This window comes from Mizuhopecten yessoensis, unplaced genomic scaffold, assembly GCF_002113885.1.
Source record: "Mizuhopecten yessoensis strain PY_sf001 unplaced genomic scaffold, ASM211388v2 scaffold6135_1, whole genome shotgun sequence".
NCBI classification, from domain to species: Eukaryota; Metazoa; Mollusca; class Bivalvia; order Pectinida; family Pectinidae; genus Mizuhopecten; species Mizuhopecten yessoensis.
Genome location: NW_018406397.1, coordinates 454,402 through 480,164, shown reverse-complemented (window position 1 = coordinate 480,164; position 25,763 = coordinate 454,402). Strand labels below are relative to the sequence as shown.

The 25,763-nt window shown below is 35.3% G+C and overlaps 1 protein-coding gene across 1 annotated transcript; it reads right to left on the bottom strand.

Annotated features, from left to right (window-relative positions):
* Positions 1 to 835: 835 nt before the first annotated feature.
* On the bottom strand, positions 836 to 25,673 carry LOC110451538 (kinetochore protein NDC80 homolog). The gene is made up of 16 exons (XM_021499615.1): positions 25,589 to 25,673; positions 23,488 to 23,794; positions 22,731 to 22,842; positions 22,331 to 22,417; positions 21,572 to 21,748; positions 20,402 to 20,482; positions 20,084 to 20,177; positions 19,517 to 19,611; positions 18,167 to 18,311; positions 13,247 to 13,452; positions 12,487 to 12,633; positions 11,006 to 11,095; positions 9,933 to 10,025; positions 3,242 to 3,372; positions 2,515 to 2,617; positions 836 to 1,868 (listed from the first exon to the last, which is right to left on the bottom strand). Exons 2-16 carry the CDS (start codon positions 23,778 to 23,780, stop codon positions 1,761 to 1,763), a joined length of 1,962 nt encoding a protein of 653 aa, XP_021355290.1. The 5' UTR covers positions 23,781 to 23,794; positions 25,589 to 25,673; the 3' UTR covers positions 836 to 1,760.
* Positions 25,674 to 25,763: the final 90 nt, after the last annotated feature.

The following is a 25,763-nucleotide window of genomic DNA, read 5'->3' as shown; positions in this document are numbered from 1 at the left end:
TTTTACAGAAATCGATACCTGTTAAATTGGATTTTTTTACAGAAATCTGTACCTGTTCAATTGGATTTTTTTACAGAAATCTGTAACTGTTCAATTGGATTTTTTTACAGAAATCCATGCAATAAGTTTGAATAGTTACTATTTATGATGGTCAAGTATTTTCTGGTCTCCTTTGGAATCTGAGGTACTGCTGCATTTGCCAAGTGTTTGTTCATAACTTGGTGATTCAAAAGATAAGACAGATAAGGATACTGACAGCTGAATTTATTGCATACTGTAGCACATGATTCATAAATAAAAGATTAAAAAGCATTTTTCCTTTATGCCCGAGGACAATATTTCTTTTATAATTACGTATAAAAGGATACACATGTACATGTAAGTTGAACCTTGTCACATTAATGTCACTAAGACCAGGAGAAAAGGGAAGAGATAATGTAATTGAAATACATGTATTGCTATTGAACTACATTGAGATGAACTGTCTTTAGGCACAAGAAAAACCTTTTAGTTGGAAGTAATTATGAAGTTCAAACTGATATATATCATAAACATGTTAAACGTTAAAAGGGAACAAAGACTAAAACAATATATTGTTGATAATTATGGCAACTGTTTTACGATGATGAAGGTGACATACACACAAGCACCAAATTTTAAGGTTTCAGAGGTGGACACCTAAACTTTTGAAAAGCAAACATTGTGTAGAATTCTTTAAGTTAGCTACAAGTAATACGCTTCGTAAACAACAGTTGACAATGTTCTAGTGTAAAATAAGTAGTTACATGTCTTCAATAAGATTCATCAGTTTGGAAATATATGTGATATCAAAGTTTTACTTTCTACACATACAATGTGACACATTTAATATGTACATTGTGTGTGTAGAAAGTAAAACTTTGATATCATAGTTTGACATGTTACTGAAGAAATAGAGAGTAATGACATTATGTCGAGGAAAATGAGGTTCAAGAAATGAAATTAAGTTTAACAGAGAAAGAATATGCATTGAATACAGACAGACAGACAGACAGACAGAAAGTATGCACTATGAGTCTACCAAGCCCGAGTTTCCTTGGGCCCTGACAACTCATTTGGTCATCATTACAGAATAGACACTTGACCCCATAATGTGTGGATACAGTTTGATGTAACATACACTTTTCCAGATACAAGTTTATCTTGCATGACTAGAAATGAATCTAACAAAATATTCATAGTAATAATACAAATGTATTAATAACAACTGTTAATTAAATATATTTTTCACAATCAAATTTAACAGACCAAACCACCATTTAGTTTTACATATTTAAGAAATAAAATCATATATTCTTAATTTCATTTTTTTTTTTAGATTTTAGTAATTTCCTTTTTACTTTTATGAGATTCCTTATATGCAATAATTTTGCAGTTATCAAGGCCATGGCAACAACTCTGTTGATGAAAAAAATATTGATAAACGTTCAAGTAGTAGTCCCACTTATAAGAACAGGTAAACAACAGGATATCTGGAAATCCCTTTTTTTTTTTTTTTTTTTAAATCCTGTTCTGGTTTCGTTTCCAGATACTGAGGTTTCATTCTCCCAGAAAATTTGAGTTCACAGACAATCACATTTTAGCACATGTAAATTCTCTGGGAAAAGTTGAAATAAAAATGTACAGTTCAAAATGCTGTCATTTCCAGATCTTGGAGATGTGTACTTACAGGAAGGCATTACAAAGAATAGCACAATTTAAAATGTCCACATGATATCTGTTTATAACGGTGGTTCTAATTCTTTGAGCAGTGCCTGGCTGTCCTGGGCTTCTCTTCGCACCTGTAGTAACACCTGCTCAGACTCCTGACACAAGTCAGCAAATCGACCCTAAAAGGATAAAAGATACATCCAACTTCATTAAATCATACTGGAAGGAGGGTAGGCAAACATCAAAAAAATAAATAAAGGTATTTCATAAATTTATAGTTTACAATACATGTCATTAGAATGGAGATAATGTTTTGGGTGTGGTTCTGTAACAACTGTCAGTGGGAGAGATAGTATTGAGGGCTTGTGGCTATGCCACTCATGTCATTGCAAGAGACAATATATTTGTGTGGTTAGTACTGGTTACATAATCTTTGGTCCAGTTGATTTTTTGGGGTAGGGGTTATGTTATAGTTTAGAACTTACCTGTACGTTTTCCAAGTGTGTGGTTACAATGTTTGGGGGTAGGGGTTATGTTATAGTTTAGAACTTACCTGTACGTTTTCCAAGTGTGTGGTTACAATGTTTGGGGGTAGGGGTTATGTTATAGTTTAGAACTTACCTGTACGTTTTCCAAGTGTGTGGTTACAATGTTTGGGGGTAGGGGTTATGTTATAGTTTAGAACTTACCTGTACGTTTTCCAAGTGTGTGGTTACAATGTTTGGGGGTAGGGGTTATGTTATAGTTTAGAACTTACCTGTACGTTTTCCAAGTGTGTGGTTACAATGTTTGGGGGTAGGGGTTATGTTATAGTTTAGAACTTACCTGTACGTTTTCCAAGTGTGTGGTTACAATGTTAGTAATATCATTCATAAACCTGCGGTACGCCTTTTCTGTCTCTGCAATCTCCAATTTTGTCTGTTCATATCTACAAATAAAGAAAAAAAAGAGAACTTCAACTCACATTCATCATTGTGATCTACAAGAAAACATTGTTACATCACTTTTGTGATATTTGCAATTCAGGTCTGCTTCATTATTTTCTAGTTTAAAGTCTAATACTACTACATGATTTTGCCACATATGTTTACCTATTTAACAAAACTGAATTTCTGGATTCCTGTATGCTAGAAAACCTTTTCCCAGATAAATATTTGTCTTTCACAAAAAAAATCCCAGATATGTAAGCAATCACATTCTATTCTGAACAGAAACAGCAAAGTTCATGCAAACAGTGACCATTGGTACAACCTGGATCAACTTGTAGATAGAGTTAGACTTTTACACAAGTGTAGAATATTGTTGAGCATATTTTACCTACAGGTTTCTCTGTTGTTGCTAATCTTGATATTTGCTGAGGTATTTTAACACCATACATGGGATATTGATATCTGGTACCATTTAAGTAAGGCACAAAAGAACATCTTCTCATATGATGGTTAAAGGGATGGTTATTTTCTTCTTCAAATATAATACACATAAATTAAAGAAAGAAGCGATGATTGAATATGTATACGAAAATTTATTTATTTATTTTACTGGATGTACTTACACTTTGTATGCATTTTTGAGATCCCTGTTGGCATCTTGTAGACTGAGCTGTGAGAAGGTTTGTAGCTCCATCAGCTCCCGCTGTAAGCTTTCTGTCTCCTCCTGTGCCTGCTGGAACTCACGTTGGAAAACCTAACAACAATCAAAGTACTGAAAGTACTGAAAGCTAAGGCAAAAGATATATATTTTATTTTTGGAATGGAGAACAAAATAAAGACGAAGTTCCCATCATATTGTACAGAAGGATTTACTGTTAATTTGTTATGAATCAAAGTTTTATGTAAAAGTGTACCACTGTGAAGTTATTCTTCTTGTGTGTACAGTATATCTTTATAGGTTTGTCAGAAGAGTGGTACCAAGTTTCCTCTAGAATATATCATTTTAAACCTTTGGATAATTAATTTGCATAGGAATTTGGAATTGCTTCCCTTTGTCCATACAATGTATTTCATAGAACATTAAAAACTGAAACTGGCATTTACCCCTTTGACCAATACCTGATTATTTTAAACCATTGAATAGATTATGCACAGATTGTGAACATCTTTGAACTTTGCCTTTGTTGTTGAATAAGATATCAACCCTTGCCTTATCTAACAAAGTTACTTGGCATAAAACCATTGACCAATCAGAGTACAGTATGCTAATTAATTAGGCATGGATTTCACTCAACTTTGAACTTATCGTCTAAGTTTGTATATTGATCAATATATATTCAAGCAAGTTATCTTGTAAAGTGTGCACATCGACCAGGGTTGGCATGCTTTTTAATACGTGTGAATTTTGTTCAAGTTTCAATTTTGCATCAGTCAGTGTATATTGTTACAGAACAATATTTATAAGGATGTTTACTTGCCGAAACTAAATTGTGGATAAGCAAGTGGATTACTGCTACCCATAAATTTACAAGTCTCTCAATAATTTTGAAAAACTTTTAAATAAAGTGTTTTACATATTCACTGCAGTGAAAAGGTCTCTTCTTATGAAAAATGGAACTATTTTGAATCTGTGTTCCCATGAACAAATAATATAAAAAGCACTCTAATTCAATATGATACATTGTTGTATGTTTCAATATTGAATAAGATAAACAAAATATAAACATACATACTCACACACACACACAAGATTAGGAGAGTTACATTATTTTCCCTCTATTTCCATTGCATAAATTCTTCACAAAGAAAACAACAACTTTATAGCATATGTTCAGCTTTATCATCTTCATAGGCTAGCATTTGAAATAAGATGCACATATTAATTTCAAATACATTTCAAAAGAGTACTGCAAATGTACCAGCTAGAACACATACTATGTTATTACAGTTGTCATGATTGTTGGTTTCAGAACTGATAGCATTGTGCAACAAATGTTGACAACAGGACTTATTGAAAGTTGAGGTTGCTTGTGTATATGCAAACAGGTAGTGCATGATTTAATGTTGAGAATGATGGATCAAGGTTTATAAAATTTGGTTTGAATACTTAGTTAGGAATGCACTGACAATTTCTCTGTCACATGTACATGAACAGGTTGTGAAGCTGTAGCCTTCACCTTGACTGAATGAAATTGACCTTAAAACTGTCTTGAACAATTGATGTATGAAATTTAGAAATGAAGTTTCAAGAAATATGGTTGAAAACTTAAGAAATAATTGCTTTCATTGACATTGATACAATCTTGTGTGCTATCCCTCTCATATATCACACAAGATTTAATATCAAATGTTGGACACAGTAAAATCGAGCGAAGTTAACAAATATCAAGTTACATATTATAACTTTTATTTTATTTTATTGATATTGATCATAAGCATTGTTAAAAGTACAATGTATACCAGGGATCTTACATTTCTTTTACTACTTAACATTTGCGTTGACTTTTAATTCATTGGACAAAAACTAAAAGGAAGCCATGACCAGTATTTCTATCTTTAAAAACATACTTTTAATTTTTTTTCCAATTTGCTCCCACCACCCATAGTGTTATATTGATCAAAACAAACGTTGTTTCCAACATTTGTGCCCTTAGTCAGTAGTGGGTGTTCAATCACATTCATCAGGGTTTCAGCATCAAGTAGGGGCTGTTCAATCACATTCATCAGGCTTTCAGCATCAATATTCACAGATTCAATCTGTTCCAAGTAAAGATCACTGACTTCTCCATTAAGGAAAAGTTTGCGAGGAAAGCATTTGAACTACATTTGAACTATTCGCTGATGGAAGGATCTGTGGACTCGGCTTTCATGTGTCTGAGAGAAAATGATTTAGTCAGAGGTTCCTCCTCTATAAAGTAACTGACAGATTTCAAAATGTCATGTCACTGTTGGTATAGTTCTTGCAGCCTTTTGAAAAAGTTCATGAAGTCCTCAAAGGTATGAGAGAGTTGGTACAGTTCCTATTTCTCATCCTCCTTTCTCCCATCAATAACCATCCCTGTCTGTTGTAATATTGATTGCTTTCCCCCCCTAAAATAGAACATAGTTACCATATAATTTCTGCACCAGCAATAATGTTTAGAGATGATATTCAAACAAATAGGAGGCATAGCAATATGAGCTTGTATAGTGAGAAATAAGGCATTAAAGCTGAGGAGTTCATTAAAATGTTTCAAAAACATTTCAATAAGTCAATCTCTTTGGTAGCAGAACTAAATATAAACAAAATGTACATTAAATTCAACTTATAACAGCACATCATATGGGGGCTTAAGACATCTAATTCCTTAGGTGGTAAAACATGTGTACATAAAAAGGTACCAGTAAAAACAAAACAAAATTAGTTTAAACACACGCACTTAGATATTCACGGTTTTCATTAATACAAAAGATGAAGCAGAACATCACTCTCCCCTGGTTGTTTCCATAAAGAAGAAATTAACCAGGAAACATGGAGATGTCCATTGCACTCCTTTATTTTGCTTACAATGTGCAAATGTGCCTACTATGTGCTAATAAGCTTTCCATGTTATGGTTTTGTTTTTTATGTGCTGTATGCAAATGTTCTAAATGTGCTTAAATTACCATGTGCTGATGTGCTTACCGTGTTCAATGTGCCTATTAAGTGCTTTCCAAGTGATAAACTCTTTTTCTGAGCTTACAGTATACTACATGTACATACATGTTTTTATTTTATTTTTCCATGTTGTAATATTTTGGTCTCTGTTATTATACTCATGTTTTGTCTTTGTAGCTTATGTTGTATGTTTTGCAAAATGGACGTAAAATATATATTTTTGTATCTTGTACGTGCTCAAGGATTTTATCTGTAGTTTTTGGGACTATATATAGAAAAACTTTACCCCAGTATGAGGAATTGTTTTACACATTTATCATAAAACAAGTTATGTTCAGATTTCAGACAGAAGATACTCTAAAATTGTACAACTCAGAAAAGGTTGAAAAATATTTATAGTTCATTTTTTTCTGCTTAGAAATATTTAATCTCTAAATTACAAATGATAACTGTTTTAACAGGTCTAGTTTCCGAATTGGAAACCAAACCCTGTCTGACCTATAAATGATCATTATATAAGGCCAATTAAAAGTTTAAAACAAATATTGAGTTTATGCTAACCCCACAGATACTGGACACACTAATAGTAATATGATGTGTATAAACTATGATATATTATACACACTATACTTATTGGTGTGTTCGACACCAGTGTGGTTAACCAGACTTATCTCAGATTTGTGTTCTACAATACCCTTAAGTTTTTATATGCACTGTTAAAGTCAGAACTCCTGCTCTATATTAGCGCAGTAAAGATATTTTTCAAATTAACAATAAAATGCCTAGCTAATACATACCTACCCTATTTTTTTCTGATAGTAGAAACACAAGTAATTTGTTTGGCCTAATGTTTCTGTCATTTCATAATATTTAGAACTACTATACTTGTTTAAGTTTCCAAAACATCAAGTAGTATAACAATTGAAACTTCAATGAAAGCCAACATCACAATGAATCTAATAATACAATGTTTATAACATGTTTTTTTTTAACTGAATGAGAAGAAATGTAAGGCCAAATATCCTCACAAACAACGCTTAAGTGAAATCAGTTTGCAACTAAGCAGTTCGAAAATTTTGCAACACGTCTGGAGAAAGACGTTCCTCGTGACGCTGTAATTCACTAGAGTAAAACGTCCGTTTATTATGTTTGTTTTTGCATAATAACTGCTATACATACCGTAGAAGCACCTTCCTTTTTGTCATCGCCGCTGACAACATGCGCCATTCTCTGCGGCTTCGGCCGCATGCTTGGCCACAAGTCACCGAAATCGGGATACATAGCCTTATTTATGAATCAGTAGTAGGTAAACGTTGCAGAAGTGTATGTATATTGTTCATTGTCAATGCTGCTTAAACAACATGCCTAACATTAAGTCAACACTCGCCTGCATTTTCGTCTTTTCCGCTTCGCGTTGCGAATGATGTCTAGGCCTACACAAAACGAAAGTAAAATGTGCGCATGTCTAAATGTAAGGGAGATCACTCGTGTTTTCCCGCAGTATATGTCTGAAATCATTCCGAAGGTGTTGTTGTTTTTGTGTATATTGAAATAAAAGAGTCCTGTTATATGGTAATACTTCAATAAACGAAAAACACAAATCACACCAACAGACATATAAAATGTAGGCCTATCGGAGCATATTTTCGTTTCTGGCTGAGCTGTAATTAGCGAGAAGGCGATATAAAAATGCAATAGCATATCTTATGATGAAAATAGAACAAAATGATAATACTGCGAAGGTAAAAAAAGCCTTCAGGTTAGAATACCAATATGGAACTAGAGAAGGACAGTGGCTAGTTCTAACATGATTCCCGGTCTCATCTGCCCCGGCCGGTTGATCCCATTTTAGTTAGGCAAGCCTGGTGTGAATCACACGGAGGCGATTTTAGAATTAATTGACAGGATCCGTATCCATTAATAGGTTTGTAATATGAACTTTTTATGTTGATCTCCTACATAATTGTAAGTTATACTCCGCCTTATATTTCGTTAAATTATCAAGTTTACGTAACAAGTGCAAGCGAAATCCTAATTGACTGCCATGTTGGAAACTTCCTCAATCTTTCCGATATAGGTCAGACGTCTAAATATGGGTGTCATGACCAAATATGGAAATTGTAGTAAACATGACCGCATCAGTAGTAATACTATATTTGGCCGTGAAGGCCATATAAGGAAACGGATAACATCACGCGTGATCTAACATGGCCGTCGTTTCTTTTTTTAGAGTTTTTAGTAAGGATTTGTTATTTTAACGATGAACGAATATGCAATATTTTGATAACATTATAATCATATGAAGCGTGAATCAGATATATTATTACTGATTAGCACTTTTGATTATCCTCAGTTAGTTGGAACAGGACCGCTTCATAGCTCTGACCACGCAATATATAATTGTAAACAGGGACGTAAATGTCACCAATTTTAGCCAATCACAGGACAATATTTCCGTGTAAAGGGTTAATCCAGCGACAGTTCCAAGAGTAAATACGAAGTTTTAGAAGGATACTTAGTTCTAACTAAGAATAAGATTATATCCAATGACGTTTGAGTGAACTTGAGTCCGTGGTAATGGATTTTATTTGCAGTTTGTTTAGTATTACTAGAAGGTGACGTTATGTCTCGTTTATGAATATCTGAGCTCATTAACTGAAGTATTTTTACCGGAAGTTGCGTGTAGCATGCATGACCTACATTCAAGTAGCAGTTCCCGATTGAGATAAACAGGGTGCATTTTCAATAAGAATACGACGTTGTGATAAGATCATATGTTCTATAAAGAAAAGTAATGATATTTACAAGCCATTCAAGTGCATTTGAGTCCAAAGTTACGCATAATAAAGACAGTAGGTCCGGTATATGATTCAATTTAGTACCAGTGACTACCGCTAGAGGCCGTCTGTGTGAAATCGACATTTATGAATATCTGAGCTCATTAACTAAAGTAATACCAATAGATGGCGGCTAACGCCTTAGCTAAAAACTACATTTGTAAGCAGAATCCCCACACCAATAAGCTTTAAAATTGTGCCAAAGAAATGTAGAAAAACATAAAGATTGATTACTGGTAATAAAACTTCTGAGCTTGAACAATTAAGGATACAATATGTATGACATTTTACTGTGACACGCATTCCTTACTAATATGTAAACATTAATTCAAACTTTGCAATTACTTCAAAAAGGGTATAAAGTCAAACTTGTATTGGGTATCTTAATGCCTCCCAATGGAGAGAGCACAGTCTTAATCATTTTCGCTAGCCAAGTGTTCGCTTCGTAGTGTAAACGAAGGGAACACTTGGCTAGCGAAGATGGGTCTTAATAGACAGGTGGTCTTTACAGAAAAATTGAATGCATAGATAATACATTTATGGGAAGTTAAAGCCCTGTAAATTTGTTTCAAGCACAAAACCATGAATAACAAAAGCACAGCACTCTGCAGTTACTGTGTTGCATAAAGAGGCTCCAATTCTGCACACTGTCAAATCAAAGTCAGTCATGCTTGTTTTCCGCTTTATGTGAAATATGTCATAAGAAGTTTTAAAGGTAAAGTGAAAATGATCAATCATGGGTCCAGATTACATTCTGCAGTATCAGTGATCTTGAACTATGACCTTTGATCCCACAAACAGAAGACAGACGGGTTTTCGGTAGGTTGTCCCTGACTTTACCTGCTTTTTACAATCCAGCTCGTCTCCCATGCGTTTACTGCGACTCTCCAGCATGTTGATGTCCTCCTTCATCTCATTGACATATTCAAGCACCTACAATGTACACAAATTATCAAAATCTAATATGATTCTCATGATTTTCCCCAATTGGACAAATACAATCAAACTTGCATCAATTCTTTTACGTCCTTTCATTAGGTCATGATGAAGAATCTCGTACCAAAACACATTTTTTTAAACATGGCAAAATGATTGGTAACAGCTGTATCTTACTGTTTTATCTGGCAATAAGCCTATACCTGATAATAAGCCTGTAAAAAACAGTTGGGTAGAAAGGCTAACAAATGCTATTATCCTGCATTAAGCCCATCCCCTGCTTAGAGCTATATGATGGCCCTCCTGGGCTTAGTGCAGGATAAATATGGTCATTCATCTTAGAGATTTTATCTTTTAAAGACACCACAAAAACTGCAATGCAAACACACATACAACCGATTTTCTAGTACTTTTACAAAAATCTTCATCTGCTTTTTAAAATCAGGCGCACGAAAATTCACTGACAGACAGACTTTCATATTTATATGTGTGGAAGGTTGGTATACGAGAGTAAAAGTAATACTTGAGGCTTTGTGTAGAGGTTTACTCCTCAATTAATGTGTGGAATTTTTTATCTTCCATTAAAAATACATGAAAAATTACTTTTCTCTTTACACATCATTCCAAAAAACGATAGTACAAAAATATAAACATTGTGGTGAGAGTGAAAATATTGATTCTCACAACGGGGACATGCTCATGAGGTGATGAACATTGTCTTGGCTCCTGTTTCTCCCATTTAGTCCTTCAATCGTACAATTTGACTCCTTCTGGTATAGGAATGATTTGCAAGAAATTATTTTCAAATATACATTATAAGAAGCTCTATTTAGGGTTGGCTTGTTGAATGCAATATTCAAACAGTGGCCATTTTAGATCGGGATATCCAATAAATAAAGCCATAATCAATGAGAGGTCCTCATTCAAAGCTGGTAATGTCACTTCAGTATCAGGGATAGTCATATGTTGTTCTCTACCTGTTCTAGAGACTCCTGGACCTGCATCATCTCTGTGGACTTGGTGTGGACAGAGGCACTACACTGCTTCTTCAGCTGCAGCAGGGCAGGCTGGAACATACAACAGACAGCTTTTTAAATGTCAGTCACAGATGGGGACATTTCTAAGCCCGGAACACAAATATCACTTAAAATTACAGGAAAAACCAAAACTCTCACAGCTTTGGTAAATTTACGACGCTCACATCTACGATCAAAATGTAGGAGAATCTTACTTCAGCACATCTTCACTTGGTTTCCCAGGTTTTGAGATTGTAAATGAAACATTTTGGTTGTTGTGTGCTTAAAATTTAAAAAGGGGGACAGGTCCTGATGAAAATGAGATAATAATTACTATAGAGTGAATAAAAACAAAGTGAAAGGAGATTCCTAGAGACATGTTTATTGTATATAGTCACTTGTCAATTATGTATTCAAGTGTATTGCAAATATACAAGCATTGTCAAAATCAAGGTAAGCTTGCATTTTACAATACCTTTGCAATATCTAAGGAGAACTCTTTGTCATATACAGAGAAAATTTCTTTCTGCAACATGATGGTAAAGCAATGGAGGAAAGCTATATCATCATTCTTACATTTCTAGGGCATAGAAAATTTGCCCCTTCAACAGTCAACAATGATAACAAAGATGAAGATTATTAGAAAACAGATTGACTGTATGTATATATTTCAATATTGGATATTGTGACACTTTCAAAAAAGCTGAGAAATCAAGTGGGATGTGATTAAACCTATAACAGGCTGGTAGTACTGAGATGAGACCCTGTTTAACTAGGACAAGGACAGAATAGCAAGGCCCTTGTCATGTATTTATATGAGAAGTTCTTTTTACACAACCAATAAGATTTTCTTCTTGGTTGTGTAAAAAAACCTTCTCATAATCCATACTTACCAACCTGAAGAAAATGTTTAGAAATGGCCTTTTCATGTGCTCGACCATATAATATACAAGACACCATAATCATTTTGGATAATTAGGAATTAAGTGTTACACATGGCAGCCATCTATTGGATCCAAAAAAAATATAGCCTATACACTAAGAACCATTTACTACCTAATGACTATGAACAATATCTTATCAATAAAACAAAAGGTATAGCCAATCAGATACAAGAGATGGTGGTCATCTTGGATTTCAGGATCATGTTTCATGTAGGATAAACACCAAATATTTTTATCACTAAAATCAATACTAGTAGTTTAGAAAACTTAATTCAATTTAATTTTACAGTATGTCCCCTTTTTTTATATAAATTTTGCAACAGCGACCTTTAACTTAGAAAAAATGAAACACCTATTGAACATCTACATAAAACAGTGTTATCACCATGTAAAATGTCAGAATAAGATTTCATGATAGAGAAACAACCTCCAGAAACGAAAAATGAGGATTGACACACAGGCAGACTGAGTCCCCGATTACCCTGTAATTTATAGTACCTTGATTGTATCGGTAAATCTTGAGTCCATGTAGCCGAGGTAGGAAGGCTTCAGTTCGTAGTCTACTCCATAAGCATTCTCCGCAGACAAAGGTATCAGTTTCAGTTTCTGAGCTACCTTGTTGTACTCATTACATTGTTCTTCCAGCTGTTGAATTAATAAATCAATTATAACTACACTAGGTAACTTGAAGGAAGAGTTCACTGCAGGGTTTGTCCTGAGTGTGATCTGCCCACAGAATTTTGAAAGTCATGTATCCTTATTGTGACTAAGGTAGTCAATGTATACTAAAACATAGAAATAGTATGTAATAATCTTATGTCATATTATTTTATAATTTGATTTTGAATATCATGAAAACTTAATGAGTACATACAATTTTGTATATTATTTGGATGTAATAAGAATTTTCCACAAATACCTCCTCACTACACTTGGGACTGTGGCAAGAAATTACAAAGTTTATTCAGAGTATTATGTTGACGGATTTAAGACACTAATTAGATACAACAATCTCATAAAATCAGAAAGCTAACCCTCCTATAGGCAAACAATTTTGACAACCATTTACTCTTTTGAAGCAATGAAACAGCTGTGAAACGACAATATAATCATAACCAAATTACACAAGATGTGAAACAAAAAGATGTTCAATGACATTAATTGTAAATGTTCCACCAATATATTTATCAAGTATAAGATATTGTTAAAATATTTAAATGATAACATTCTAAGTTTTCATCCAAAAATACAACTTCACCTTTTCATGTTCTTTTGACAGCTCCATTTCCTTCTGCCAGATTTCCTTGTCAGTCTCTCCCTCCCGCCGCTCCGCCTCTTGCCGTTGCCGATGCAGCTCTCGACCATTTAACTTGATACGCTCGACATCTGCTTGGGACAATTTCTGGTCCTCAAACAATGCATTCATCCTCTGTTTGTTAGATTCGGCACACTTTGAATCGGCAACTTTAACCAACAAGAAAGGTAGTTAGGCTCAGTAATAGGTTTCTCTCAAAATTCCAAACTCCCTGTTTGACTTGTTGATAGTGAAGACTATATGTGTGTTAAATCTACCAGCAGTTCATTGATGATTTTCTACTACTTGTCCTCTTAAATATTAATTCCAACAGTGAATGAAATACATTATATGTAACATTCCAGAAATGTTGAATATCGATTGATGAATGCAGGGAAGTTAATTATAACCTGCTAATATCGAAATGCAGCATCTTACAAGAAGCCCAGAAGAACTGGAATCATTTCTGTATCAGATTTTTTTATGTCCAGCAATTGCATACATGGTTATGGGATGGGGATCTCAAATGTTTCAAAGTTTAGTTATGACCCAGGGTCGACTTAGTCACAAAGCATGCGACCACTCCTGGTATCTATGTCTATTTGTCCCTTCACGCTCAGCAACTGTATGCAGTAACAGGGTTGGGATCTCAACCAATTTCACTCTGCCATTCAGAAGAAGTCGTTTGAAGAAAATGGTGACAAACAGATGTCATGGTACGCCATAAATTCACCTTGGTCATTTGGACCAGGTGAGCTAACAACGAATGCTACATCTTGAATTTAAGGGGAATGATGTTGACCTATATAACCAGGAAAAAGGTGTCTACCTCTTTAACACCAAATAATAAATAACAAGAGGCCTATAGGGCCTGTATCACTCACCACGATATCTGTGCAATCATGGCAAAATATTCTCCAAATAGATCCAAGGGAATATGCCAGACCCCAAGGCCAATCCTTGTAGCATATCTGTATTAGATTGTTCATGCCCAGCAGTTTTATGTATGGTATGGAGTGGGGATCTCAACTGTTTCCAAGCTGTGACTCAGAAACTAGCTAGGTCCCTAAGTTTGTGGCCAGACTCCAGGATCAATTCTAATATCATGACTGCATTCGTCTCTCTATGCCCAACAATTGTATATATAGTTTTGGGGTGGGGATCTTAACAATTTCAAAGTTATGACCCATGGGGTTAAGTCTCCAAGGGTGTGGCAGTCCCCAAGGCCATCCTGGAAGCATATGTGCATTCATCACTTTATACTCAGCAATTGTATATATTGTTATAGGGTGGGGATCTCAACTGTTTCCAAGCTGTGACTAAGAAACTAGGTCCCTAGGGGTTCGGTAAGACCCTGGAGGGTCTATTCTAATATCATGACTGCATTCGTCTCTTTATGCCCAGTATTTGTATATTTGGTTTTTGGGTGGGTATCTCAACAATTTTAAAGTTATAGCCCAGGGACTATGTCTCCAAGGGTGGGGCCAGACCCTAGGAGACATCCTGGAAGCAAACGTGCATTCTTCTCTTTATACTCAGCAATTGTATATATGCTTATATGGTGGGGATCGCAACCATTTCCAAAGAATAAACTTTTTTTGACCCCTCCCCTTAGCCCTGGGGGTCAGCCCCACCATTTGTACAGTTTTGAATCCTTGCCTCCAATGAATGCTTCCGACAAAATATGAGTGATATCCAGTGCATAGTTCTACAGAAGAAGTCGTTTGTAGCAATATAGCCAAATAGCCCCCTTTTGCCCCGCCCCTCAGCCCCCTGGGGGGTTAGCCCAACCATTTTCCCGCACAGAAGCAAGTTTTACAAGTAAACGGAACTTTTTCAAAGCCGATTACAAGTCAATTAAGGATGAACTTTCTAGTTTTGACTGGGAAATTATGGAGAGGATGACTACCGTTGAGGCTTAGAATCACTTTGTTGAAATAATATCAGAAGTTATAGACAACCATATACCAGTGAACAAAGTGGAACCTAGTCGCACTAGTAAACATCCTCTAAATCGAGAGGTGGTTCAGGCCTTAAAGGCAAAACAGAGTAAGTGGAAAAAGTATGTACATTGCAAATCCACGGTGAACTTTGACAAATATAGGCAGGCGCGGAACAGAGCTACAAATCTTGTAAGGAAATCTGCATTCCTCAAGGAAAAGGATATAGCGCAGAACATTAAGAGCAATCCCAAACAGTTCTGGAGGTACACACGTTCTAAGATGAAGACCAAAGCAGCAGTGTCCAATGTGTACAAAGAAAATTGAGTCCTCACAATCAATGACCAAGAAAAGGCGGACGCATTGATAACATTTTTCGCGAGTGTATACACAAGCGAGACGGATGTTGAATTACCTCCCTTTCCTAATAGGCACTTGGAGCAGACAATTGCTGATACACCAATAACAGACGAGGAAATCTTGACTGCGGTCCAAGCTATGGACGGCTCTAAATCACCTGGTCCGGACAATATACATCCAAAGTTCGTTAAAGAGACTGTACATGAGTTACTAAAACCATTAAACATCATCTTCAACAAATCACTGGAGGAAGGAGTATTACCACACGATTGGAAAAAGGCCAATATAACACCAATCAATAAAAAAGGTAGGAAACAGGATAGCGGCAACTATCGTCCAATCAGTCTATCATCTGTATTTGGGAAATCACTTCAGAGAATTATCAGGAATAGAGTGGTGGAACACATGACTAGTAACAAACTGTTCTCTGATCATCAATATGGTTTTGGGAGCAAACCTTCATGTAACCTTCAGCTGCTTGAAATTATGGAAAGTTGGACGGAATCTCTAGACAACGGAAATGAGGTCGACGTAGTGTACTTAGATTTCAGTAAGGCTTTTGACACAGTTCCTCACAGAAGGCTGCTTGAAAAGGTCAAGGGATATGGGATTGACGGCAGTATCGGGAATTGGATATGTGATTTCCTCCAGGACATGGAACAGCGAGTAGTGATCAATGGCAAGGCATCTTAATCAATTTTGGTCACAAGTGGAGTGCCACAGGGTAGCGTTCTGGGACCGATATTGTTTTTAATATACGTCAACGACCTACCAGATGTGACAAACAATACAGCTAAATTATTTGCGGACGACGCCAAAATGTTCGGTGATATAACATCGCCCAAGTGCATTGACTCCATGAAGGATGATCTCAACAACATAAGCCACTGGACTGAGACTTGGCAAATGAAACTGAATTTAGATAAGTGCAAATATATGAACATCAAGCTTGGGCAATCTATATCTGACCAAAGTTATACCTTAACGGGAAACACCAACACAACAGTAATTAAAAAGGTGGAGCATGAAAAGGACTTGGGGATTGATTTCGATAGTAACTTGAAATTTACCGGTCATGTCAACACGCAAGCGAAGAAGGCCAACAGAATGGTGGGATTAATATTCAAATCTTTTACCTACATGGACGAGGCAATGTTCGCTAATCTATACAAGTCTCTAGTAAGACCTCACTTGGAGTACTGCACATCAGTCTGGTTTCCAATGTATAAAAAGGACCGGAAGACTCTAGAAAATGTCCAACATCGTGCCACCAGGTTGTTGCCTCATCTCAAACATCTAAACTATGAGGAGTGTCTGCGAGTTTAAGAATACCTTCCTTAGAGTACAGACGTGAAAGAGCAGACATGGTAAACCTTTTTAAAATATGCAATGGACTTGTAGATGCCAACGTGGATAAATTCACAACTTTCGCGGACGGACAGAATGTACACAACACCAGAGGACATAACAAAAAACTTTTCAAGAAAAGATTTAGGACTAAACTAAGAGGAAATGCCTTCTCCAACCGAGTGACCGAACTGTGGAACAATCTAGACTCCACCGTAATAAACGCTCCATCATTAAACTGTTTCAAATCAAGACTGAACCGTGCGTGGAAACACCACCCAGGAAAATTCAGCCCCGCATGCTACAGAGTGGGAGGTGCAGACCGGGAGTCCGTACCAGTAGAATTAGTAGAAGCGTCAATAGTAGTCTATGACTATTTGTATGACGTCGACAACGGTGAGTTAACGTTTTACTATACATGTGTTTCTATTGATAGTTGCAGTATTATAATAACATACAAAGGCGAGCTATGCTGTTCTCCGACAGCTCTTGTTGTTTTAGGACATGAATATTGTGATATACTATAATAATTTGTTGTGATCAACTTCCAATNATATCCATCTCTTGGTTCCAGAGAAGAAGTCGCTTAAAGTAATTTAGCCAAATTGCCCCCTTTTTGCCCCGTCCCTCAGCCCCACCATTTGTACAATTTTGAATCTCCACCACCTAGGGATGCTTCCAGTCAAATAAGGTTGATATCCATCTCTTGGTTCCAGAGAAGAAGTCACTTAAAGTAATATAGCCAAATTGCTCCCTTTTTGCCCCACCCCTCAGCCCCAAAATTTGTACAATTTTTAATCTCCACCACCTAGGGATGCTTCTAGTCAAATATGGTTGATATCCATCTCTTGGTTCCAGAGAAGAAGTCGCTTAAAGTAATTTAGCCAAATTGCCCCCTTTTTGCCCCGTCCCTCAGCCCCACCATTTGTACAATTTTGAATCCCCACCACCTAGGGATGCTTCCAGTTATTTTTAGTTAAATTCCAATCAGTGGTTAAGAAGAAGTCGTTTAAAAAATTTATTGACGGACGGACGACGGACGCCACGGTATGGCATAAGCTCACCTTGGTCCTTCAGACCCGGTGAGCTTAAAATGTAATTTAGCAGAAATCGTCTGCAAACCTGATTTGAGGAATTTGCCTTATTCAGGTGTTTACTAAGTTCCCCATGGTCAAAACCACATGACTTTATCTGTCCATGGTCAAACCATGTGACTTATTCTGCCCAAGTGACTTACGCGCTTCACTGAGCTCTTCCTCGGCTTCTGCACACTGCTTCTCCAGCCCTTGTCTGTGTATATCGATTTTGGAGAGATGATCCATGTAGCGCTCATCATCCAGTTTGAGCATGTCTCTTGCCTCCTTTGTGGTTTTCAGGCTTTCCTGTAACCAAAACAACCGATACAGAATCTTTCTATTTTGTTGTGTACAATCCATTCACTTTTATTACCAAGATAATGTGGTCCTGACGATCGACGGTTGTCAGTAAATCACTGCAATGAGTATATGTATTACAATAACGACTAACTATGATCACAATCACAGATATGTTGAAGTTTTACAATAGCCAAATGATGGCCGCACATGTTATCAATAGGAACTTTTACACAAGATTCATTCCTATTTCAGCAAAAACTGTGTATGGCTGCTACAACTGATGGTTGTTTTAATTTCTCTAATTTATCAACTGACATAAACCGAGTTAATGCCCTCAGCTGTGGACTTGGAGGGAGCCCCTTTATCTGTCAATCACCTGTGCTGTACAGCCTGATGCCTGATACAACAGTTTTTGACTTGGAGAAAAAATGTTTATTGGAGTTTCATAATTGAGAAGTTTTTATACAAAATCAGTTTTAATTTTTTTCTTGACTCGAGAGAAATCCATGAAAATGAATGTCATCAATCAACAATATATCATCAATCATCGCACTTTCTTCCACAATCAACAATAAAAGGTTGTGTGATTATAAATACTATCAATGAAACTATATATCCACACTTTCATATAATGACCCCTTCGTTTGTACATTACGGGTGTCAAAAGTTGGGAAGGAGTATCAAGATGTTTCAGTGATGAAAATTACAATAAAACATGGCTTATGTTTACGTACTCAAATAGCAACAAAAAAAGCTCTTTGAAGATTGTAGATGTAAGTGTGCTGTCTCCCTTTAGTTTCTTTTGAAACACTGATAATCTTGTCTTAATATAAATATTTGTGAAAATACAACAATTGATCTTTCCATTCATTAAAAATAATATTGTTTGATTTAGAAAGTCCTTTCACACATTGCATGATACAACATTGGGCCCAATTATTAATCATCAGAAATTGCGTCATTAGAGGGTAATATGACCAATATTGACGAGACAAGATTTAAATTTCTGTGGTAGACCTAGTTCTTGTTTCCTTTGACTATGTGTTATATTTCGGTGAATTAGAATTAATATTACAATGAGATATGATGATATATAGTGTCATCTCTCACTCATCAGTTAACATCTCTCTCTAGGGAATGGAATATCTGTACAATAAACAAGATCATGACCACGGAAACACATTACAAACATTACTTTGTACAAAACAAACCATGTCATTCTCCAGTAACTCCAGTTCTGTTTGTAGTCTCTTGTGCTCCATCTCTAGTGAATCATTGCCACCCGCTGTACCACAGTATCTCTCATCTGTCAACAAAAAGTGTTCACACACCATCAACTAGATAAGACTGTACAAAACAACTGCATATTACACCAGACAGGCATGATATAGATATTGATGTTATTTAAGTCAACAAGTTTAATAACTATGAAGCCTGACGGGGACAATAATTTTCTATACCTTCAAAGTTTGTTGATAACTTTAAAGCATATAGGGATTTTGACATCCATAAAATTTATTGTTTTTTCCATTATTTTCTGTATTTTCCAGTGATGCTGTACATGTATAACCCGGGGACTCGCTCACTAGTTCAGCAACGTAGATCATGGTCAGTAGCTGGATGGGTAACTGCCCGCATGTTACAAATGCCAGTAAACCCCATTAAGTTTCAAGTGATGGAGGAGACAACTTTTCCAATAATAAGTTATTCGTTGCATGACAACATAATACTATGTCCAGTCAAAATTAAGTAAAATAATATGAAGTGCCAATACATACGCATTTTCTTTTCAAGTTGTTCATCATAGTCTTCAAAACTGTCCTGACCAGCCATGTAGGCACTGTATGTTTGCTCAAAGTAGTAGTACAGGATCTACAAATACACGAGTACAGACACTGTAAACAAGTTTTTTTCAACAGAAGTCTTAAAGATACAGGACAAATTTCACAGCCTTACATTTTTAAACCTGATTAAATCTCAATATTTTGCATTGTCATCACCTGCACAAGAAAATTAAACACTTAACAGGTCTTTACACAGCGATTAACTCATGTTACACAACATAATTTTTTTTCTATTTAACTATGTAAACTCACCTTTGTCTCCGGGACAGAATTTTCAAAATCATCTTCTACAGATGGAAAATAGGAGCTCACAATTTCTCCAGACAGTCCCCACTGAAATACGATATAATGGATATAATACTATCCTAACATGAATTGACAATTTCTCCAGACAGTCCCCACTGAAATACGATATAATGGATATAATACTATCCTAACATGAATTGACAATTTCTCCAGACAGTCCCCACTGAAATACGATATAATGGATATAATACTATCCTAACATGAATTGACAATTTCTCCAGACAGTCCCCACTGAAATACGATATAATGGATATAATACTATCCTAACATGAATTGACAATTTCTCCAGACAGTCCCCACTGAAATACGATATAATGGATATAATACTATCCTAACATGAATTGACAATTTCTCCAGACAGTCCCCACTGAAATACGATATAATGGATATAATACTATCCTAACATGAATTGACAATTTCTCCAGACAGTCCCCACTGAAATACGATATAATGGATATAATACTATCCTAACATGAATTGACAATTTCTCCAGACAGTCCCCACTGAAATACGATATAATGGATATATTAGTATCCTTAACATGAATTGACAATTTTTAATTTACCTTGATCACACATTATAGACACTATATTGTACAAATGAATTTTAATTATATCAAATAATCTCATCAATTCATTGAGATATATATATATATATATGTAAATGTATGGAATATGCGTGTTTCTTAAGGAATTGCTATCCTTCTTTCCACTTTAATTTTTGAGTTGCATTTTTTGCCCTGTACACCATAAGGTATCCTCTTGAAACTGAGAAGATGACTTCAACATACATGTGGACTTATGTGATGTTGGTTCTTAGGGAGCTTTCCCTACTTCTTTTGTGTTTGATTTTAGTCAAAAAAATGAAGCACAACATTTTATCTTGAGTGTCAATAATGTCTTTTGCTTTATCATAGATTATAGATCATATTCTTTACTGTATACTAACATTTTTTTAAATTTTGAATTTGGAAAATGGGGCCAAAGAATTCAATTTTCAAGAAAAGTTGTTATCCAAAGAAAATTATTTCAGTTTTAGTCTGACCCATCCTGTCAGTTCATCTTAAGGATAGTAATATAATTATTTTTTGAAAACCTTGAAATAGAAAAAAGATACCCTTATGAGATTTATGAGCCAGTTGAGGGCCGCCAGCAGTGTGGGCCATGTATGGGGGCTGCCAACTGAATGCATGGAACTTTTTGTAATGGTAAATGGATAGCCGAGCTGCTTGAAAATCTTTGGAACATCATCCCTGCTAACAGAACACTTTGGGTTCAGGAAACCATATATAAACTGAAAGAAATTAAAACATATTTACAATATTGTACATGTATTCACAAATTAAGAAATTTCATTAAAAATTGAATTTGGTTTGTATTGACATAAGGAATCACTAATCAAAGATATTTCAGATATGCTCTTCTCCGTAAAGACGAGTTGAAACACACATTTGCTGCTAAAAGTATGTTCAGATGTGTGATATTTCACCCATTTCCAATATATGCAGAATTCTCCCAGGAATGTTTTTATGAGCTTTGTTTTCAATCTCCAATACTATTTCACTCACAAACAAAGTTATCTGAAGCCTTCAGTTAGATTAAACTTCACTGTCAAAGTCCTGGCTTTGATGGGGAGAAATATAATCAATAGCATGATTGCAAAATGTAATGGGTAATAGGAAAAGTTTGTGCATAGCAGGAAATTTTCGTGTAGTGGTTCAAAATGTATTTACAATTGTACAGCTACACAGCCTGTGAATGAGATTAATATATATTGTACAAACCTATTTTTTTTGGAACAAATGCTCATTGAATGAAGCATTCAATTATTTTTTTACTGAAATAATTGAACTTAATTAAGTAATCATAAGCAAACCTCAAATATCTTCATGAAGTCCCCACCAGTAGGTGACTGTAGAACCTTGGGAGATATAGACTGGGGAAACTGCCTTTCTGTTAAAAACTGAAATAGAAATCCAAAACTTGATTAAAAGTCATATTCATGTTAAAATATTTTATCTATATCAACCCTTCTGAACCATTGTGATCATAAAATAGGAATTTTAATGTCATCACACAGGAAAAGTGGTATCTATCATTCAATATACCATATTAATCTTGTTTAATATGCATATAAATATAAGCTCATGCTCACTAAACGACATTCCATTCCTGCTGTAAATACAAATACTTAAATCATTAGCTTTTCACTATTGAACCTGATATTTAAGGCTGAAACAGCGAAGTAATTAAGTGTTTATTATTGGTTACTATACCATGATCAGGTCTTTAATACACGTTTGTTGGTAAGATTTGTTAGAGATTGGTCGTGGGTCTTTCGTTATGCCTGTATGACCTCTCATCCCCATGCCACTGCCCCGAGACATCCTGAAAATTTCATAAAGTCATAAAAGCAAATGCATTCCTACAAGCCATCTTTATAATTTATTATTCAAATTCTGTTTACAATGATTTTTTTATCAACTTTAATTATGAGATCATTATCAACTTTAATTATGAGATCATTATCAACGTTTATAACTCAATAAAAAATATTTTACTTACTACAATATCTACTATTTAAAACCATGTGAAACTTGTTCTGATTGGATGATTAATTCACAAGTTTCTTAGTTGGTATGATATTATACCGACTTTAGAAGTTTGTTCAAGGTATAACGTACTTAGAACCAAAACAAGGGGAATCTTCTTTAATACCCAATCTGAGCACAGCCTTAATGGGACATCCCAGCAGTGCTTCAGTAAAACATTGTTATATCTATCGTCAATTTTGGTATGCAATCACTATATATGCAATATCAGGTCATTGTAATGACTGCAAACTAATATAGAATTGTATTTCGGTGAAATTATTCTTTAGATAGACAACACTGTATCAACATTACTGAAAGATAACTATTGTGTATTACCTATGGTATGTGTATATATATAAATATATATACCTCAGGTTAAATATTTGGAAACCAAATACAAAATATGTTAATGTATATCTACATCAATTTTTATATTAACCTGTTCTTTTGCTGTTGGTTAGACCCATAAAAACTGTATCTTGACACAGAATTACGGGGGCCACCGTTGGCTGAACCCTGTGAATATTGACTTGACCCACTAACGGCCCATTTCTGCTGTGGTATTCCACTCTTTCTGTTAGCATCTGTGTTGACGCGCAAGGGACCACCAGACATGGATGACCGGTCTTGGGATGATGCACGTCGACTGTGAGATCCGTGAGATCCGGACAGGGAAGAACGCTCCATAGAGGATGCCCTTCTGCCATAGTTACTCGATACTGACTTTCGCATTTTGACTGTAAGTTCTGAAATTAAAAACTGTATTTTAGTCCTGATGAAAATGAAGTATAAAGGTATTTCAGTCTACAGGAAGTTGATCAAATAGTCTAATATAACATCGTTTCCATGACATCTACCAGGTATGTGATTTTCAACGAACTTCAATGCAAAATAACCATGTGTACAAAATATGTGCAGCTGTAAAGAAATTTCCTGTGATTATTTTTTTACTTGTGTGACATAAAAACACAAGTACAATCTAAGTTTATGTCACATTATTACCTTTATAAACTAATTTCTTCATTTAAAATTCAACAGAATAGAGAATTGATTAACTACTCCGTCCTTCATCTGTTGGTTTATTTACAGGGAATATATATATTAATACATAAATATGTAGACACCTAAAATTAATAGACCAACCATCCTTGTAATTTCAGGGGTTATGCTAAATAACATTATCTACACCCCTGGAGTATGTCATGAAAAAATAAATACAAGGAAGGTAGACAGTATGGTAATCTATTTGGTTGGTTTCAGGTAAAAAAAAAAAAGACAAATAACTAAGTTAATATCTGTCCTTTGAGGATGACAGAAATATAGCAACAGCAGACTTAGAAGCTGGTGATCAGTTTTATGGTTTAATGCTGCTACACAATTCTTATTATGTACATGAAAAGATTAAACTAGTGTATCATCCACAAGCTGTGCAGAGATTTAAAAATCTTAGGGTGTGCATGCAGAAAATTATTTTAAGTGTGTTACTCTCTGGAAGTACCACTGAAAACCAGTATGATAACACATGCTGAGCATAACAGAAGTAGTGGACTTTGGGCATGGATATATAACAGGAAAGAGAGTAGTGTGCTTCCACTGGGGATCAAACCTACAACCACCAGCTTAATTCCCAGTCTTGTCAATTTACAGATAAGCTCAAGGGAAATTCCCTTTAGTGGGAAGCCAAAAGCCGACTAATCATATATGCAATCAAAATCTCCCACACTATTCCCCCTTTTAAAATGTATTCGCTGCCCCCTTTTAAAATGTATTCGCCGCCAAACATCAAAACTACCCAGGTTCTAACCGTAAGACTAACGGATCACTGTCACCAAAAGGGAAATTCATCTAGCACAAAGCTAGGTAGTGACCATAATAGCTGATACAACGTTTTGAAATTTCTCGCCCCCCCCCCCCCCCCCCCCCGCCTTTATTAAATTACTATAAATACGTCCGTTACAACATAATTTGAAATATTCCCAGATTCAATATGATGAAGGCAATTATATGGCAGAAATAGAAGCAGAACATGTACAATTATGATTTGCCAATGGTGGCATTTTGTCGTATGGACCCAAAATTATTACCATTATTGGCGTGTATTTTATTTTAAAAAAGTAACTTGTCTCTAATAAAAATGTTATTCATAATGATTGCCTATATAGGCCTAGCAGATCATTCGGAAAACTGTAAACTAGAAATTAAAAGTTTAAGAAAACGGCTTCAGGAAATATTTAATAAATCAATTTAACTATACTTTATTTTAAAAATGTCAGTTGATTTAATTTTATTAATAAACCATTGAAATGAGTGAGTATATTGAATTGAGTCTATACATCTCTAGTAGGGGTCCTAGTTGTTGCCTGTATTTCAAATGTAAACAAATGTTAGGCCTACTGCAGTCGACTCAAAGTTGCAGGTGCTTGATTTGAAATATAGGAGTGTCGTCAATTTATGTTCATATTCTCCATAAACTTCAAACTGTTATTGTTGTTTTTAATGAACACACAGAGAAATCGTCTTCAGATAAAAAGTTTTCTTACTTATCTCATTTGTGGATATTAGTTTGTCATACTTAAATCCAAATCAAAACAACCGCTCCCGCTTTCCTCCCATTCGACGCATGCGTACCGGGGGTCGTATGTGCGGGACTTACTTTTTATGACAAACTTTGATTAAATCTTATAAGCAAGTCATTTAGTTGTCAACAAAATAGTT

Excerpts from the sequence above, each read along its gene's own strand:
- LOC110451538 (XM_021499615.1), bottom strand. The coding sequence starts at position 23,780 with ATGCGAAAGTCAGTATCGAGTAACTATGGCAGAAGGGCATCCTCTATG. Across the intron at positions 12,634-13,246 it reads TGTCAAAAGAACATGAAAAG|CTGGAAGAACAATGTAATGA; the intron begins GTGAAGTTGTAT and ends TTAATTCAACAG. Across the intron at positions 10,026-11,005 it reads TCCAGGAGTCTCTAGAACAG|GTGCTTGAATATGTCAATGA; the intron begins GTAGAGAACAAC and ends TGTACATTGTAG.